Source organism: Arvicola amphibius, chromosome 6 (genome assembly GCF_903992535.2).
Source record: "Arvicola amphibius chromosome 6, mArvAmp1.2, whole genome shotgun sequence".
In the NCBI taxonomy this organism is placed as follows: domain Eukaryota; kingdom Metazoa; phylum Chordata; class Mammalia; order Rodentia; family Cricetidae; genus Arvicola; species Arvicola amphibius.
Window position 1 is genome coordinate 38,664,423 of NC_052052.2, and position 17,776 is coordinate 38,682,198.

The 17,776-nt window shown below is 52.5% G+C and overlaps 1 protein-coding gene across 2 annotated transcripts in view; it reads right to left on the bottom strand.

Moving 5' to 3' along the window:
* Positions 1–17,776, bottom strand: part of Ttc39a (tetratricopeptide repeat domain 39A) — a 41,283-nt gene that overhangs the window by 8,258 nt on the left and 15,249 nt on the right. For both annotated transcript variants that reach the window (XM_038335349.1, XM_038335350.2), the window contains exons 3-12: positions 15,707–15,838; positions 14,854–14,930; positions 14,448–14,515; positions 10,809–10,873; positions 8,905–9,004; positions 8,158–8,223; positions 5,937–6,045; positions 5,467–5,534; positions 5,330–5,389; positions 4,125–4,286 (exon numbers count right to left, since the gene is read on the bottom strand). In XM_038335349.1, coding sequence (XP_038191277.1) covers positions 4,125–4,286; positions 5,330–5,389; positions 5,467–5,534; positions 5,937–6,045; positions 8,158–8,223; positions 8,905–9,004; positions 10,809–10,873; positions 14,448–14,515; positions 14,854–14,930; positions 15,707–15,838 — 907 coding nt within the window. The remainder of the gene's footprint in view (positions 1–4,124; positions 4,287–5,329; positions 5,390–5,466; positions 5,535–5,936; positions 6,046–8,157; positions 8,224–8,904; positions 9,005–10,808; positions 10,874–14,447; positions 14,516–14,853; positions 14,931–15,706; positions 15,839–17,776) is intronic.

Sequence of the window (17,776 nt, forward strand, 5' to 3'; positions counted from 1 at the left end):
TCTGGCCCCAGCTAACCAGAACCGCAGATTCTCAACTCAGAACAACAGATGGTCCTACTAGTCTGTAAGTGACCTTAAACTTCCCTTTGGAGCTTCACAAGCCAGGCCTCTGTCATCTGTTACTCCAAGTTCTCACCTTCCCGGCGCCCACACAACAGCTCACCAAGCTTCGAACATTCAGTGGCTTTTCCAGCTCCAAAGTCCTTCCACAATTCTCCCAAAAGCATGGTCAGGTCTGTCATAGCAATACCCCATGATCCTGATACCAATTTGTCTTAGTTAGGGTCACTACTGCTGTAATGAAACACTGTGACCAAAAGGGTTTATTTCACTCACACTTCCATATAACACTCCATCACAGAAAGCAACAGGGGCAGGAACTCAGACAGGGCAGGAGCCTGGCGGCCCGAGCTAATGGAGACCCTGGAGAGGTGCTGCTTACTGGCTTGAACATCACTACTTACTCAGTTTGCTTTCTTATAGCATCCAGAACCACCAGCTCAGGGCGGCACCACTGACAAGGGGCTGGGCCCTCCCACATCAATCACTAATTTTAAAAAAATGCCCTACAGGCTTGCCTACAGCCTGATCTTATAGAGGCATTTTCTCAATTGAAGTTCCCTCCTCTCAGATGACACCAACTTAGGTCAAGTTGACATAAAAACTAGCCAAAACAGAGACTCCGTCTTAAAACAAAACAAAACAAAAAGGAAAGAAATGGGGCTGGAGAAGGCTCAGAGGGTAAAGTGCCAGCTGCACAAGTCTGAGGTCCTGAGTTCAAATCCCAGTACTCACATAAAGCCAGGTGTTGTTGCAAGTGTCTAACCCAGGTGTCTGGGATGGGAAGTGTGGTGGAGGGCACAGGGCAGACACAAGACGATCCCTAGAGCCCACTGGCCAGCCCACCCAGCCGAAACGGCAAGGTTCATGTTCAGTGGACAGACATCAACTCAAAAGATAAGGTGTAAGGCAATAGAGAATGACATCTGGGAACCAACATCTGGCCTCCTTCGTAGATCCATGTGCCTAATATGTGCTCTGGCACACAAACATAAATGAGCTATTGAGTAATAACTGCCATATATGAAATATAACTAATATGTGCCTCATATATTCGGGGGGAACACACAGCTCATAGGTCATGTGAGGGGACAAGGGGACAGACACAGATGGAAACCGCTAAGCCACAGGAGGCACTAACCAAGGATGCTGGACAAGACTTTAACCCAGCCATGGCTCTGCCCCAGACCAGAGGGGCTCCCTCCTGTAGTCCACTGTGGCCTGAGCAGTCCTCCTTCACACACGTGACCCAGCCTTGACCGCACATCAGCATTGTCCCTGACAGAGGACGTTTATCCACTGGGAGCCAACACAAAACATCTGTGTGCTTCATGTCCCTAGAGGATGAGCCTTCAGTGGGGTCTTTGCTTTGCCCCCTCTGGATCCAGGGCCTAGGCTAGGGCCTGGCACCAAGAGTGCCCAGCAAGCACGGACATTCAAGGCCCTGTATGCCAGACAGCTATAGCTCAAGGACTCCCTCAGACCTTCCACGACCTGCCCCAGACGCCTCCGCAGGATCACCTAATACTGTTTCTTCTCTGTCCTTCCACAGCCATCCAGGGCCTTTGCTTGTGGAGACATTTCCTCTCAGGCTCTTTCCTCTAAGAGCTCCCTCACCCTTGCTGTACGACCAGCAGTCAGGCTGGGGTATACGGTGACGTGTGCATACCAAGTCATCCAAGGACATGGCGGGGGCACAGTCACCTTCCTGATGTGAGTCCCTTCTCCCCGGGGTCAGCTGTTTACCCTCTAATTCCACAAGTGTTGCCCTCACCAGAGTAGGAAACCCAGGCTGTGCCAGGCAGACAGTGCCCATCTTTAAGCCTCCAGCAGCCGCCAGCGGAGGGTCATGCCTCCAGCACCCCCTCGCCGCTCTCACAGCAAAGCCCCACCCAGTGAACACAGAACCCTGGCAGTGCCCTCACCCCCAGCCCTGTTTCTTGTTCTGGGTTTGCCCTCTCCTTTCTCTTTCCCCTAAATCCCCCTCCCTGACTCAACCCAGAGGTTTTGTCTTCTTGAATCAGCCCTTTGTCGCCTTGGTGGCTCTTCCAGGGCTGCCTCTGGGCTCCCTGCCTCTGCCTTCATAGGACTGAGCTGTGCCACACCAGATTGCTACCATCTTAGCCCTAGGCTGCAAGCTCTGGGCAAACTCAAGGGCTCCTCAGGGTGAACTTTCAATGAGCCCAGCAGAGGAGGAGCCGAGTATAGGAGGTGGCATATACAGCAATGTCCACAGGCAAATCGATCCCTAGAGTTGGAAGCTGACAGACGCCGTGGCAATCTGGTGCTGGAGAGCAGGAAGGGATCAGGGCCCCAAACTGATGCCCGTTTTTAACCTATCTGAGGAAAGTAACTGCAGACAGAGAAAAACTTACTGCCCCAAAGTCATACAGAGAGGTAGGTGTTCCTCACAGCAGATTTCCCCGTACCTCGGAGTCGTCTGGCCTGCCCTCTGCACCACACTGTGGCTGTGTGGCCTCACCAGGCCTCCCTGTCCCTGTGTGGGTGGACCCTGCTGCCTGCCTCACGCCACAGGAAAGGTTCTTTAAGGCTTTGTTCTTGTTGGGAGTGGGGACAATGAGGAATGGATGTGGCCCAGAGTTAGGCCCCAAGGATGGACCCTCAACATCATGAAGGCCTCAAGGCAAACCCCTCTGCTCAGAAGGAAGTGAGCAGTTAGGAGAAAAGCAGCTCCCCGAGAATGACCCCAAATCCACTGTGTACCCCCAAACAACAGAGTTGCTCGCTTCTACCTTAGTGGGTACGGTGAAAAAGGAAGACAAATGCTAGAGACACAGGGATTACTGGGGAACCTGCTTCCTCAGAGCTCTGTCAGCCCCAGGGTTCTCTTCAGCTTGGTCTCGGTGCCCAGTAAAGCTCGGAAGAGCCACAGGCATGCACAGGCAGTGAGAGAGAAAGGAGATGCAGGTGACCACTGGATCTCATGATGTGTGTCAGGGCAGAGCTGCTCTAACAACCACCTGGAGTTCAAGTGGCTTCAAAAGTCATGGAGGATGCTAGGGTTGATTAGCAATGTCTGCTATGGACAAGGGATAAAGTCACGGGGTAGGTGTGCTATGTAGCAGACTGGACACTGAAGACACTCGCTTCAGAGTTCTGCATTGCCCTCACTATTACAGGCACAATGCTGGCTCTGTCTGCACCGACTCTAAGTCTGGCTGTCTGTGTTGGGCAGATAGATGCCTTGTTTGTTTTATTTTGCCTCCATTCAGATCTGTAATATTATAATTTCCCCCCTTCCTTTGTCTTTCACACATACACCCCTTCCAGTCATACCGCCTCATTCTTCTGAAAACACACGTCTCCCTCCTGCTCTCTGGAGGGGCACCTTCTCCCCAGCTCCAGATGCTGACACAGATCTATGAGACTTAACGGTGGGCTCTGGTGGAAACTAAGGGGGAGATGTAATTTGGGGGCAGCCCCCGGCCACCTTGCCTATTGTGTGAAGAGAAGCTGCCTGAAACACAGCCATCAGAGAAGAGAACCTAACTGCAGGTGGGGTGGCTAAGCCGGATGATGTAGTTTGAATCCCTGGCGTCGGGTGAGGCCCAGTCACTTGATCTGGTGTTTTAGATCTGCTTGATTCCAGCGACCACCAGACCCACTGGGGCTATGTGATTAAACATAAATAAAATGTAACCATTCAGTGTCTTGGCTGTGCTGGACAACCTTCCATGTGTCCTTGTGGCTGGCATGCTTGGCGGTGCCAAAGAAAAAAATCCCTGCCGTAGTGGGCAATTCTGTTGGACAGTACATGCTTAGACAGGTGACCACACAGCTATACGGACACAGTAGAGTTGAAGGGACAAAGTAGCTCGGTGACAAGGGGGGTGCTTAGAATGATGGACAGGGCCTGGATTTAGTGCCCAGCACCCAGTCAGCCTCTCTGCTTGGCCCAGCTTTCAGCTCCTCCCAACCCTGAGTCCTCCTCAAACATTTGGTTCCATTTAGAACCCTGTGGACACATCCGTGCTCGGTCGGGGATCTGGCCCATCTGGGTGACCCCTGGCCACCCAACGCCCTGACCCGCAGTGTCAGCCCACCTTGGACCAGGAGTTCTCCTTGCTCAGCAGGTCAGCGTAGAAGTAGGCCATCTTCCACTGACCCTTGTAGGTGAAGCACCACATGAGCTCCCAGTAACACATGTGGTGGAATTGCTTCCAATGCTGCTGGGCCTCGCAGCATTCTTCGAACCGCCGGATGGCCTGTGGGCAGCTGCAGGTCAGCCTTCCGAGAGTCTGCCTGGCCCCAACACCCTCGGCCCCTCTTAACTCCACAGCAGGGAGGCCTCCCCCAAGGCACGATGGTCCTGAACTGGGCCAGGTCAAGACGGAGTCTGGGAAGCCAAAGAACCTCAGCTTCCTGTCCTGGTTTCTGATTGTAGGGATTTGGTCATGAAATGAAAGCATGGAACAGAGAATATTGGTGTGTGTTGGGGTGGGGGGCGGATAGGGCAGGGCACACAAGGTGCTAATACTGCAATGTTTGCATTGGTGTGCTCATGTCGATGGATGTAGAGGAGGCCAAGGGTCAACCTCAAGTGTCTTTCCTCAGGAGCTGTCATCTTGGGGTGTCTCTGGAACCTGGGGCTCCCCAATTATGCTAAGCTGGCTGGCTAGCAAACCTCAGGGATCCATTACTTTCCCCACCCCCCACCCAGGACTGGGATTATAAACACGGGCCACCATGTCTGACTTTTTCATATGGGTGCTGGGGACTAAACTCAGGTTGCCACGCCCTGTGCCATCTACCCAGCCCCAGAGTGTGTCAATATTACACTGATATAATAATGTCTGCGCCTCAGAGAAACCGCCCAAGACTCTAGTGGTTTCCATGGTTACCCCCACCTGGGGATTTACCCTGGTAGGGCTAGCTGGAGGCTTCCAGGACCCTACAATGTAGTCTTCCGCATTGGCGTAGTGCCCTGGACTCGGCCCTGACTGTGGCCTTCCCTGTCTAGTGTCTTCTGTGGTTCCTTCCCCTCCGACCTCACTAACCCTCACCCACGTTCACCTCATCCAGCCTAGTCACCATGCCCCAGACAGCTTTTCCTGACTAGGAACGCCTGTATCTCTCTATCAAAAGCCTACAGCACAAACACCACCCCCTCCCTCTCCCCAGACCACCCCAGTCAGGAGTGCTCCTCCCAGCCCTGCTCTTTCATGGGGTCCCCTACCCCCGAGAGTGCTCCTAAGTGTCTAACTTCTCACTGGGCTGGCACATCCCAGGAGACCTTCACATCACTCACAGCGTCAATATTTCCTTTGATAGCTTCAATCCGCCCGGCAAAGAACAGGAAGATGGCACCCTGCAATGACACTCATGAGGATGGAGTGTCCACCGGGGACAGGTGGGATGGGGTGACCAGCGGAGGTTGGTTCTCACCTTAGGGTATCGGTTCAGGTAGGGCTTCAACAGCTTCTCTGCTTCCTCGATGTTGACATTTCCAGTACCTGTGGGTGGCGGGAGATGCACTGCTCAGGTTCCCACTGCGGGGTCTGCGCTCCTCCTAGCAACCTGCCATGGCCTTCTTGGGGCCTCCGTCTTTCCCTCTGTGAAATGGCACGATTCTCCCTATCTCCAGGGTGACAGGAGGCTTGAACAAGCTAATGTGTATACTGTCTGGGCACATCACATGCTCAATATAACCTGGGGGCCATTTCTGAGTCTGCAGCTGTCATCTTCACACCTTCCACTAGGTGGCACAATCACACCCATTTCACAGAGGGAACCTGCGCAGAGAGGCCAGGAGCAGTAAGCCCAGTGACCTGGTTCTGCCCTGTCCTGGGTGCCTGAGCAGGGTCAGCCTCTCTCGCACCCAGGAGCCCGCCACCCCGGCGCACAGCGTCTCCTACCGAGCACGAAGGTGAGGAAGGTGTGGTAACACAGCAGGAGCATGACACACAGCACTGCGCGGAAGCTGTGCCCTGTCGCGCCCTCCTCCAACTGCAGCAGCCCGTAGTCCTGGGGGCACAAGAAGACAGGCTGGGGTTCCCAGAGTCGCGGGGTCCAGGTGGGCAGTTATGAGGGAGTCTCTGCAGTTGTGAGAGAGTCTGTTCTCCCGAGCCAGGAGCGGTGGCACCAGAATTGTGATCCTGAGTCAAGGGCTGCCCTTCCCGCATCTCTCCATCTGTGCCTACTCTTGACCCTCTCGTGGGCACGGAAGCCAACAGCCCAGTCTGCTTGGAGGAGGAATGATCTGAAGAAAATGACCCTAACTGCAAGTTGGTGCTGATGGTGCCGAGAAGCCTGGGGCCCAGAAAAGCTTCCCGGGAGAGAAGGTTCCAGAACCTCACTGGGACCAGCACCAACCTTTCTGTGTAGTCTCTGCTCCCATCTACCTTCCTCAGCATCCAAGCCCTTTCTCAAATACAGGCCTGGCGTGCCTCAAACCCTCCACAGCTGCCCTGGTTTGGGGCAGGCTCCAGGTCTGCAGCTGCGGGTGAGGGTGGACCTTCCCACCTCAGCCTTCCTGAGACCACCAACCCACCAGCCCCTGGAGCCGCCAGCTGTGGACCCCAGATAGGGGACTTCCCAGGGCCAAGAGTGAGCCTTATGGGGCCCTGAGCCTTGTGGCCTGTTTCCCTCCTTTGTGCTCTGTCCTTTTGATGGTGCCCTGGGAAAGCCCCAGATCTGGGTTCGCACACCTCAGCTCTCACACACAAAGAGAAGCTGCACACTCTGAGCCGTGGCCAACCCCTCATCTGTTTCTGATGACTTATGTGACTCTCTTTAGGTTTGTTTGTTTGCTGAGACAGGGTCTCGCCATGTATAGCTAACTGCCCTAAAACCCACCATATAGACCAGGCCTTGAACTCAGAGATCCTCCTGCCTCTGCCTCCGCACCTTGAGTGCTGAGGACCATCATGCCTGGCTCTCTGTGGCACTCTTAATGCTTTTTTCACGATTAACAAAGATGGATTTGCCGGGCAGTGGTGGCGCACGCCTTTGATCCTAGCACTCAGGAGGCAGAGGCAGGCGGATCTCTGTGAGTCTGAGGCCAGCCTGGTCTACAAGAGCTAGTTCCAGGATAGCCAGGGCTACATAGAGAAACCCTGTCTTAAAAAACAATAACAACAAAAAAAAGCAAACATGGATTTTTGTATAATAACATTTCCTCTAAAAAATGGTGTCATTGGGCTAGAGAGATGGCTCAGAGGTTGAGAGCATTGGCTGCTATTCCAGATGTCCTGAGTTCAATTCCCAGCAATTACATATATGGTGGCTCACAACCACCTAGAATGAGATCTGGTGCCCTCTACTGGCATGTAGGCATACATGCAGGCAGAACACTACATACATATAAATAAATACATCTTTTAAAAAATAAAAATGATGCCATTTTGGGAGAAATAACAGGCAAACCAAAAATCGGTGGTTCATATACGTGTCGAGTATCAGGGAAGGCCACGGAGGACACACACACACCAGGACAAGGTGGAGCCTCTTATGTTCACAGAAAGGGGACTCATGGGAGAAAGGGAATTGCCTAGAGTCACAGGGAGGAAGGAGGTGGGGTTGTCTCATGTCTTCCTGGACAGTGTTCCTTCTACCCTACTGGTGACCTGCTCAAGAGGACCTCCTCGGTCTGCTTCCTCCAACGCCTGCTGGTGTGCAAGGCCTCAGCCTCGGTGAGTCCCCTGGTTCCTCTCAAGGTCTGATGCACAGGGCTCTCTGAACACTCACAGATGAAACAGGGGCACCAAAAGATGACCCTGGATGAAAGGACTGGCTCAAGGTCACCTTGAAGTGAGTAGGTGTCCAAGTGGGGAAAACCAGGATCCTGATACAAGTCACGGAAGGAAGGTGTGGTCTCTGGTCCCTCCGGGGCTGCCCTCACTTCTACCCTTGTCACACAGACCCTCCTTCCTGTGCAGGGCTGGGAGAGATCTGTGGCCTCAGAAATCCTGAGGGAAGGCTGAGGCTCAGAGAGGTCTAGACTCTCCCCGGGGTCACACACAGAGGGAGCTAAGCCAGAATTGGCACCAGACCCCATGGTCCCTCAGCCCCACTATGTCGAGCCCAGCTCCAGCCCTGGACTGGGCGGACGGAGGGCACCCAAAGGTTGGCAGTTACCTTGTTTCCTGAAAACCCGACGAACTCGAGCAGCCTCAGGATCCTGGTGGGAAGCATGGACAGTGTCTGTGGGATCAGAGGCAGTGGGTGTGTGGGTGTGTGGAGGGCAGCCTAGGGAAAGCCAGAGGGCCCCACCCATGACTTGCCCGTTACCCAGGTAGCAGAGAGTGGCCAACTCTCCCAGACCTGTACCAGCCTTTGCACCATCTCCCAGGACCAGCTCCTTCCTCCACAAGCAGGCGCAGCATTTCCATGTGGCTCCAACCCAGTCCATGCTGCTCCCCTGCCTGGAACACCCTTCCCTGCCTGGAACTCCAGGAGGATCTAAGAGTCAGCTCAAGGGCTCTCTCCAGTGGCCCTGAAGAGAACTTAGATCCCTGTCCCCTGTGGGTTACAGTTGTTTTCAGGACTCTTCGTTCTGACCCCTGGTAACGTTTAACAGCCAGCAGTGCGGGGCAGAAGCAGTCTGAGTTTCTGGGTTGCCAATGTCTATAGCTATAGTTACCCCACTCGGGGGTTCACGCTACCAAGTAGGCACACCGATGCACACTTAGACTCTCTAGAGATGCCACCCTCTATGACACCCCAGTTTGAACCCCTGGTAATATTTAAGAATCATTTCTAGGTCCCATGCCTAGCACACAGCCAGGTACAGTGGCACACAGGGGTGACTTTGTGTAAGACAAGGCCACGCAGGGGAGCTGCATCTGAGCCCAGGCACTAAAGAAATGAGGGGCTCCCACTTACCAGGTTGAAGGCTCCTACACCAAGCTTCACCCCTCCTTCAAAGTGACTGTGGCTCTCTCCCTTGCAGTACTGCGAGGACTGAACGAGGCTATCCAGCTCCCTGTGGGAAGGAAGGGTGGGACTGAGTCACATCCCCAGGCCTCCCTCACAGGGTGGGCTCAGAACCCAGAGAGCTGATACTCAGCGAATTTTCATTGTTCCAGCAGTCGCCCCCAGGCTTCTCTGTGCCAGGCACTACAGGGCAGCAAGGAGCACAGTAACACCCCTCCCCCTCTGTCCCACAGCTCTACCCTCTAGGGGACAGTCCCCACCAATCACTTGAAAGGAGAAGGCTGTATCTGGACTTAGTCTGGGGACAGAGGGTTTCTCTGATGGTATTTAAGTGGAGAGGTGACATGTAAGCTAGAACCTGGGCGGTGACGTGTGAACTAGAACCTGGGAGGAGACGCATGATCTAGAACCTGGGCAGTGACGTGTGAACTAGAACCTGGGAGGTGAGTTGGAACTAGCCCCATGCAAACTGTTCTGACAGAAGCACATCAGAAAGCTGTGGGGCACAGATGAGTCTGGCATAGTTGAAGAGCCTAGAGCAGACCTACAGGTCTTCAGCCGAGTGATGTGGGAAGGGGCAGCAAAGATGGGGGAGGGGAGCTCACGGGCTAATAGAGGGGTGTCTGGAGTTGGGAGGGGTGGCCTGACCAGGTGTGTGCTCTGCTGTCACCATTCTGGAAGCTGGCAGGACATTGGGGGGACTGAAGCACTTGTCTAGCTGTCCCTGAACAATCTAGTACAGGCCTTTAGCTGTCCTGTGCAGGGGACAGTCACCCTGGTTGGGGAGGAAAGACAGCAAGTGTTCTCAAAGTGTAATGGGAAATAAGTTCTAATGTATAACTCAGGGGAGGGGTTCTCAGAGCTTAATCTGATTTCCGACTTGTAGATAAGGGACTGCAGCACCATGCTGGGTAAAAGGGCTCCGGGCTAAGTCTTCAGGCTTTTAACCATTAGTACAGCTGTCCCCAACCCAGAGAACTTTTGTCAGGGACCCAGACATAGCGTGGAAATGATTCTGGCACAAAAGGAACTATTAGGAGGTGTGGCTTTGCTGACAGAGTAGATATGGCCTTGTTGTAGGAACTGTGTCCTTGTGGGAGGGGCTTTGAGGTCTCATATATGCTCAAGCCACACCCACTTCCTGTTGTCTCCAGGTCAAAATGTAGGACCCTCATCTCTTATTCCAGCACCACATCTGCCTGCACGCCACCATGTCACACCATGATGATACTGAACTAAACCTCTGAAAATGTAAGCTACTCCAATTAAATGTTTTCCTTTATAAGAGTTGCCATGGTCATGGTGTCTCTTCACAGCAACAGAAACCCTAACTAGAATAGGGAGCATGCATCTATGTGTATGTGTGTCTATGTCTGTGTACACACATGTCATTCCTGTATGTTAAAAAGGTCAAGGAAGAAACTGGGCGGTGGTGGCGCGTGCCTTTAATCCCAGCACTCAGGAGGCAGAGGCAGGCAGATCTCTTGTGAGTTCAAGGCCAGCCTGGTCTACAAGAGCTAGTCCCAGGACAGGCTCCAAAGCTACAGAGAAACCCTGTCTTGAAAAAAAAAAAGCTGCTGTCCCTTAAAGTCCTCTGTCCGTCTGCCCCCTGCCCACCAGCACAGGCTGTTTGTGTAGACTCTGGGTCAGTTTCTTCCCCAGCAGACAAGGCATTCACGAAACCAAACATACAAGTATAGCCAGAAAACCAGGAGAACATTATTCCAGAAAATGGAGGTTCTGGGGCTACATAAATCTGTCTGAGTTCTCAGTTTTCTAGACTTTGGGCCTCCCACAATGTAGTCTGAGGGGACGGGTAATAGACTCCTTGGCCCCAGACTGGACCCACTTACTTGTAGGTCTGGTAGCTGTTTCGAACTTTGATGCCACCCTTGATGAAGCTCACCATGTTCTCGTCCTGTGGTGGGGAGAGATGAAGAGAACTGAGTCCAAGGCAGGTAACTGTAGGCTGGAGGGTCACACACGGCTGTGGGCCTTGACAGCCTTCCACCCTGTTCCCAGACATATGACAGATGAAGCGGGAGTGGCCAGCAGTCACCCAGAGCAGGCTGCCACAACTTCCCTTCTCAGACAGACAGACAGACACAGAGTCAACTACATGCCCCTCTGGGTAGGAGGACCATGCCAGATAAGAAAGGTTGCTCATTTTTGGAATGTTGAAGGTAATTACTGTAGTGGATTATTTAAAGTCCCAGCAATCCTTAGCCTGTCTGGTGCCCCAGTCCTGGGTGTCCCCTCAGAAATGAATGGACATGGGCTAAAAGGCAGTATCTGGAATGTTCACAGCATCAGCATCCATGAAACCCAGAACCAAATGCAACCAAGGCTCACTGTGGAAGCTAGGTAAACTGAGGCATGTTTACATAACAGACATTATCCAGTCACTCAAAGATGGAGAACCCACGCTCCACACAACTGGAAGCCTCTGTGAGATAAGAGCAGCCAAAGCAACAATATGCTGTTTAGACACAAACGGGATCACCAGCGCGGGGTGATGAGGAAGGTGATGGTCTCTGCGGGAAGGAGGCTGAGAGAGTGTCAGGGGCGGAGGGATGAGGCTGGCTATGTAGGCTCAGCCTCCAGCAGAATCGGGTCTGTGTGTGATAATAATATACAATAAAAACCAAATAAGGCCGGGCGGTGGTGGCGCACACCTTTAATCCCTGCACTCGGGAGGCAGAGGCAGGCGAATCTCTGAGTTCGAGGCCAGCCTGGTCTACAAGAGCTAGCTCCAGGACAGGCTCTAGAAACTACAGGGAAACCCTGTCTCGAAAAACAAACAAACAAAAAAAAACCAAATAAAATAAAATGCCATTCTTCTCCCAGTGAGTCCTAAACTGAGGATTAGGATTAGTACAGCTCTGTCACCTGAGAGTCAAAAAGATTTTAAAACCTAAGGCTACCTGCCCATGACACCAATGAGCCACATCAGTAACACAGCATGGCATGATAAGCCTAAGGCACACGAGCGGCATGCATACCTTGGCAGTAACCAATAGCTCCATGATTGGATTGAAGACCTACTCAGTGTAAGGGACAGTGTGCCTATTATTGGAAACCTAGCCAGCTACGAGTGCCGTTAAAGTCCTGAGTATGACAGGAGAAGACAGGCCCACTGACTTACTAAACCAGCCTAATCCCTAACAACAACTAGAAGCATCTGTCTTTATACCCACAGATATGTGTAGTCTTCACCCCTTATCAAGGAAGCATTTTGAAACAGATGGAGACCATTGTAGAAAACCCCAACCAATCAAAAGGCAGAATGGTGGCGCCCAGTCCCATTGGCTACATCTACAGAACGCTCCCACACCTAAGGCTCAGGGAACACTGGAGAGAGGGGACAAAGACTGTAAGAGCCAGAGGGTTCAGGGAGTTGGCTGAGATTGTGTCTCCTAGGATGTCTGAAGCCATTCCCCTAAAGGCTCACCACCATGGCTACCCAACAGTGAGTTGACCAAGGATGACACCAATGGACACGCCAAAGTGGACAGGGGACAGCCCCTGAGGCCTCAACCTACACACAGAACTACAGGCAACTGAGGAAAGTCGGGAGTGGGCGGGTGGTCTTCTTCAGGAAAGAACACACCATTGATTTTCCAGTGCCAACTCAGCCCTGGAAACACAGATACAAGTAACGGTATACAGACTAAACAGGTTATATTTAGGAACTTATGTATATACATATGTATCGTATATACATACATTTATTGCATGCAATAGCAATTAGTGAAAAAAGAGGTCACAATTTGAAGGAGAGGGGTATATGAGAGGGTTGAGAAGAAAGGGAAGAGGGAAATGTTGTAATTAAATTATAATTTTTTAAAAAAGAGCTAGCCAGGGAGTGGTGCACACCTTTAATCCCAGCACTTGAGAGGCAGAGGCAGGGGGATCTCTGAGTTCGAGGCCAGCATGGTCTCCAGAACAAGTTCCAGAACAGTCAGGGCTACACAGAGAAACCCCATCTCGCAGGGAAAGGTAGAAAAGAAAAGAAAACATATATACAAGTAATGTTATATGGAGTGGAGTGTTATACCGGCTCATTGGCTGTCCTTCCAGAGGGTCTAGGTTCAATTCCCAGCATCCACATGGTGGTTCACAACTGTCTTTAACTTCAGCTCTAGAGAATCTAAATGCCCTCTTCTGGTCTTTGAGGGCACCAGGCAAGCATATAATACACAAGACATGCATGCAGGCAAAACACCCCCACACACAAAATTCAATAATATTTTTTAAAATTAAAAAGAGCTAAGGAAGCCAAGGCATGGTGGTACATGCCTTCCACCACAGCACTTGAGAGGCAGAGGCAGCTGGATTGCTGTGAGTTCAAGGCCAGTTTAGTCTACATAGTGAGTTCCAGGTCAGTAAGAGCTGTATAATGAGACCCTGTCTAAAAAGAATAGAAAACAACAACAACAAAAAACAAGCTAAAGAAAAATAAACAACACCCGACAGCAAAATGCATCTACCCTCCTCCAACACATGCACACACACACACATGCATGTGCAGTAACAATGTGCATAATTCCCACTGTGTAGGAACTTGGCCAGACCCAAATTCAAATTCCAGTTCTCTATTTGCTAATCCTGTAGCTTTAGGGAGAAGAGACCTCCCCTCTACGACTGCTTTGCTGTCCTGTGAGGGCTTCAGTAACAAGTGTAAACACATCAGAGAGGACCTTGGGCTATGGAGTTCTGCAAACACGGCATCTCCAGGGACTAGGGAGACACACAAGCCTACAGACAGAATTTGATCCTTGGAGCCCATGTGCCAAGCCAGATGCAGCAGAGTGAATCTATAATCCCTACCAGAGAACGGAGGCAGAGACTGAGAGTCATCTGGAAGCTTTGAGGTCAGCGAGCCTGGAGTACACAGCTCAGCAGGAGAAAGAAGGAGAGCCTCTGCCTCAAAAACAAAGTAGGAGAGAACCGATTCCCAGAAAGTTCCTCTGGCCTCCACACATCTATGGCATGCTTTCCCCCTCCCTGTCACAGGCCCGCATGTATACACACAGTCACACACACGTGTGCGCGCACACACACATGTACTAACTACGTTAAAAGGTAGAGAGTGAGAGGAAGACACCTGATAACCTCTGCTCCCCACAAGCACACACCACACGCACAGGCAAAATGACAGATCTATAGACCTGCAGAAGCCCACTATATTATTTGCTACAAGTGTTTGCTGCATAGATCAAGCAAAGCAGATCTGTGGCAATGCCTGTGTTCGCGTGACTCTTGACAGGAGCAGCAGCAGTGACCAGAAAGCAGCACCGTTGTGAGAACATGGGGTAGGGGAGGAGGAAACACCTGCCTTCTTCATCTACCTTGCCCAGGGTTGGATTGCTGAGCCTCAGGCCTTGCCACCTCTGAGGAGGGAAGTCATGCTTGGACTCCAGGACTGACCCAGAACTCCAAGGCTCTCTGCACATCTCTGGTGTGGGCTGGGATGAGGGGAGCTTCCTTACCTGCAGGAAGGTCAGGGCCGCTCTCTGCAGCAGGCACTCTGCATAGCAGACCTCTGCGTGGATCTCCTCTGCAGGAAAAAAGCAAAGGCAGCAGGCTCAAGTAAAGCCATATTCCCTCCGCGGCAGCACATGAAGTCACAGAGGCCCTTTCTACACCATCCAGGCCTGAGGAGCAAAGCCACATTTTTCAGGCTTCCTGGTGCTTAGCTGATAATGTTGTTTGGTGGCTGGGCTTCTCCTGTTCTATCCCTTCCTCCAAAGGCCCTGGGCCATATCTCAGCCTCCTCGGGGACACCAGAATGGAGAACTTTTCTCTCCTTCCCTCCCCCTCCCCTCCCCTCCACACTGTCCTCCCCTCTCTGGGCCACCAGAGCCCATGCTTAGAAAGGCATCTCGGATGCCCCACCTTCTGTGAACTGGTCCATGGTGGGACGGTGTACCAGGTTGCTGAAAGAGTCCGACACAGAAGACTTCCTCCGATGCCTGGAGAAGGAAAAGGGGGTCCGGTGAGTCCTTGAGGTTGAAAGAGGGGCCGGCCTAGGTCCCACTTGTCTTTACAAAGACAACCTTTGCTAGGCTTTCAAACATTTGAAGGCTTGTAGGCACCTCCCACAGGCCCCTCCAGACTCTGGTCCAGGGCGGACTTGCTGGGATCCTTCCTCCTTCATTCCTCCCTTCCTCACCGTGCTGAGGTTCAAACTCAGAGCACCCCATATGTTAGACAGGTGCTCTACCAACTGAGTCACAAGCCCAAGCCCTAGTCCAGGCCTAAAGATTTCCTGGATCACCAGGGCCTGGGCCAGCACAGAGGCGAGTGTATGTATGCCCTGTGGCCAGCGACACCACCAATACACACGTTAACACTCGGGGACAGTTAGTTCACTCATAGACTGCGGGCTAAACTCACTCAAGTACACACAACCCCAGTGACTCAAACCTCATTATGCCTCTTTTATAAATGAAGAAAGTTGAGTTCTGAGAGGGGCCTGCCCAAGACAGAGTGGAAAAGTGGCAGACAGAATCTATTTACTCCTCAGCCATCGGCTCTGACAAGGCTCTACAGCCGTGCCAACAGGGCCAGCTCTCGGCACTGGAGGACACGCATCCTCGGGGATGGCGGCAGCAGCCCTTAGCCAACACGCGGGCCCACAGGAGATGGCGGGGTGGGCCTCGCTACCCTATCCCACGCCAGGCCCGTGGGTAGGAAGGAGAGGGTGGGGTGGGCCTCGCTACCCTACCCCTGCCCCCACGGCTCCCACCTCTGACACAGCGACTGTGCTTCCTTCATCATGTTGCTAGCAAGCAGGATGTCCTGGGGGTCGAAGGTCATCATGGCCTGCATCTCCAGGATGGTGGCATACGTCAGTGAGTGGTACATGCTCTCCTTGGTTCTGCAGGGCAAAGCAGACACTGAGAGCACCAGAGGTGGCTGGCTGGCTGCAGGGGACACAGACCCTTTCATGGCACCTCAAATGACCTCCATCCAAGGAGGGAGGGGGAGAGCAGGGCTGGGAGTAATGGGGGTAATGGGGGAGGCCAATATGGTAACGGATGCATTACAGACAAGCAGGAAACTGCCAAGGGTTTAAGAACTAACAAGTCGAAGACCAAAGCCAAGAAAGGGAAATGTCAGGACGCTGGAGAGCCTCTGGCCTTACCTGGGTCCTGAAAGGAGGCTTCTCTCCCTCGGGCCCAAAATAGAACCCACCAGTGCCTTTTGTCTTCCTGCAGCTCTGTCAATCACTCCCTGCCTCTGCCCTCTCACGCCCACACCAAGTGCCCAAAGCGGGGAGGGACAAGGGATTCTGGGAAGCTTGAGCCTCCCCACAGAGGGATCTGATTCCCAGCACCCCATTTTGTTCTCCCCACCCTGATACCTGTTACTAAGAAAGGAATAAAATGAGCTCACATCTTTTTCTCAACTAAAAAAAAAAAAAAATCTTGGTCCAGTTCCCAGCTCCTCTTTTCTTCCTGCTGAGTGACCCCAAGTGACCTTCCTGGGGAGAAGCCACAGGTCCTGGTGCTGGCCTGAGGCTGTTTGTCCACACAGGTACCTGCCTCTTGCCTTCTGCCCCACCTCCTCTGGTCCTGCCTGTTCCCAGCACCATGTAGACCTGTTACCACTGGTTCCCCATCTCATCTGACCCACAGCTCCAGCTGAACCTCCCAGCACTCAAGAGTGCAACCCTGGGGTCAGCGAGGTGGCTCAGCAGGCAAAGGCCCTTGCCACCAAACCTGACAACCAAATCCCCACAGTTTCCTCTTCCGGGCCCTTGCCCAGGCTGCTCCTCCAGCTTGAGCTAACTTTCTGACTCAGTCACCACAGCCTTCAGGACCCCTGGGAATCCAGGTTTCTCCTTGGGAACCACATGGCTCTGACAGGGCACAGACCACACTCGGCCCACGAGCACAAGTTTAGCTCTCCCTCTGAAGACTGTGGGGACCAAGGGGCAGGGCTTAGTGTGACTCACTTCTGTGGTCTGATGTGGCAGGGTTGAGCCAGGACAGCCTCAGAAAGCCTTCACCTCCTGCCTCCCCGAGCCTCCACTGATGCAAGCTTCTAGACTAAGGAATGTCCCATGGTATAAGGGGCAGCATTTAGCCCAATATGGAGACATCAGTGGGCAGTAATACCTGGAAAAATGCCAATTCCTCGTTGCACTTGGAGGGACCCCTTAGCAGCCTGGAAGTTGGCTGTTACCCCAGCAACGGGGTGATGGTGCTGGAGGCCTAGGGCCGCTGAGGCTGGGGCTGCTGAGGCTGGGGCCGCTGAGGCTGTCAGGGGAACAGCTTGCCTGCCACGACAGAAGCCTGCACAGTTTGGGTCCCTTCCCCAAGTGCCTTTGTCAATTCTTTTCTTTTTTTTTTTTTTTTTTTTTTTTGGTTTTTTCGAGACAGGATCTCTCTGCAGCTTTTTTAGAGCCTGTCCTGGAACTAGCTCTTGTAGACCAGGCTGGTCAATTCTTTTCTAAACTCCTCAGTATCACGCCAATGCCAGGAACGTCAGAGGAGAGAGAGATGGCAAGGGTTCATAAGGGGTTTTATTGTTAGATCACACGACTCTGGCCGTCTTCCTTTCTAATTAAACTAGCAAAGCCTGCAGACATTGCTCTTTTCCTTCTGGGTAACCCTCAGAGGTGAGATTTTTGTTTTATTTTGTTTTGTTTTGAGGTTCCTCTGCTTCCCAAGTGCTGGTATTTAGAGGCATGCACCATTATCTGCCTGCTATAGGTCAGAATTCTTGAGGACCAAAGGAACAGAGACTGGATTTCTCCCAGTCCTGCAGGTTCCCAGCACCTTCCAGCCATGACTACTCTGTGTAGGAATAG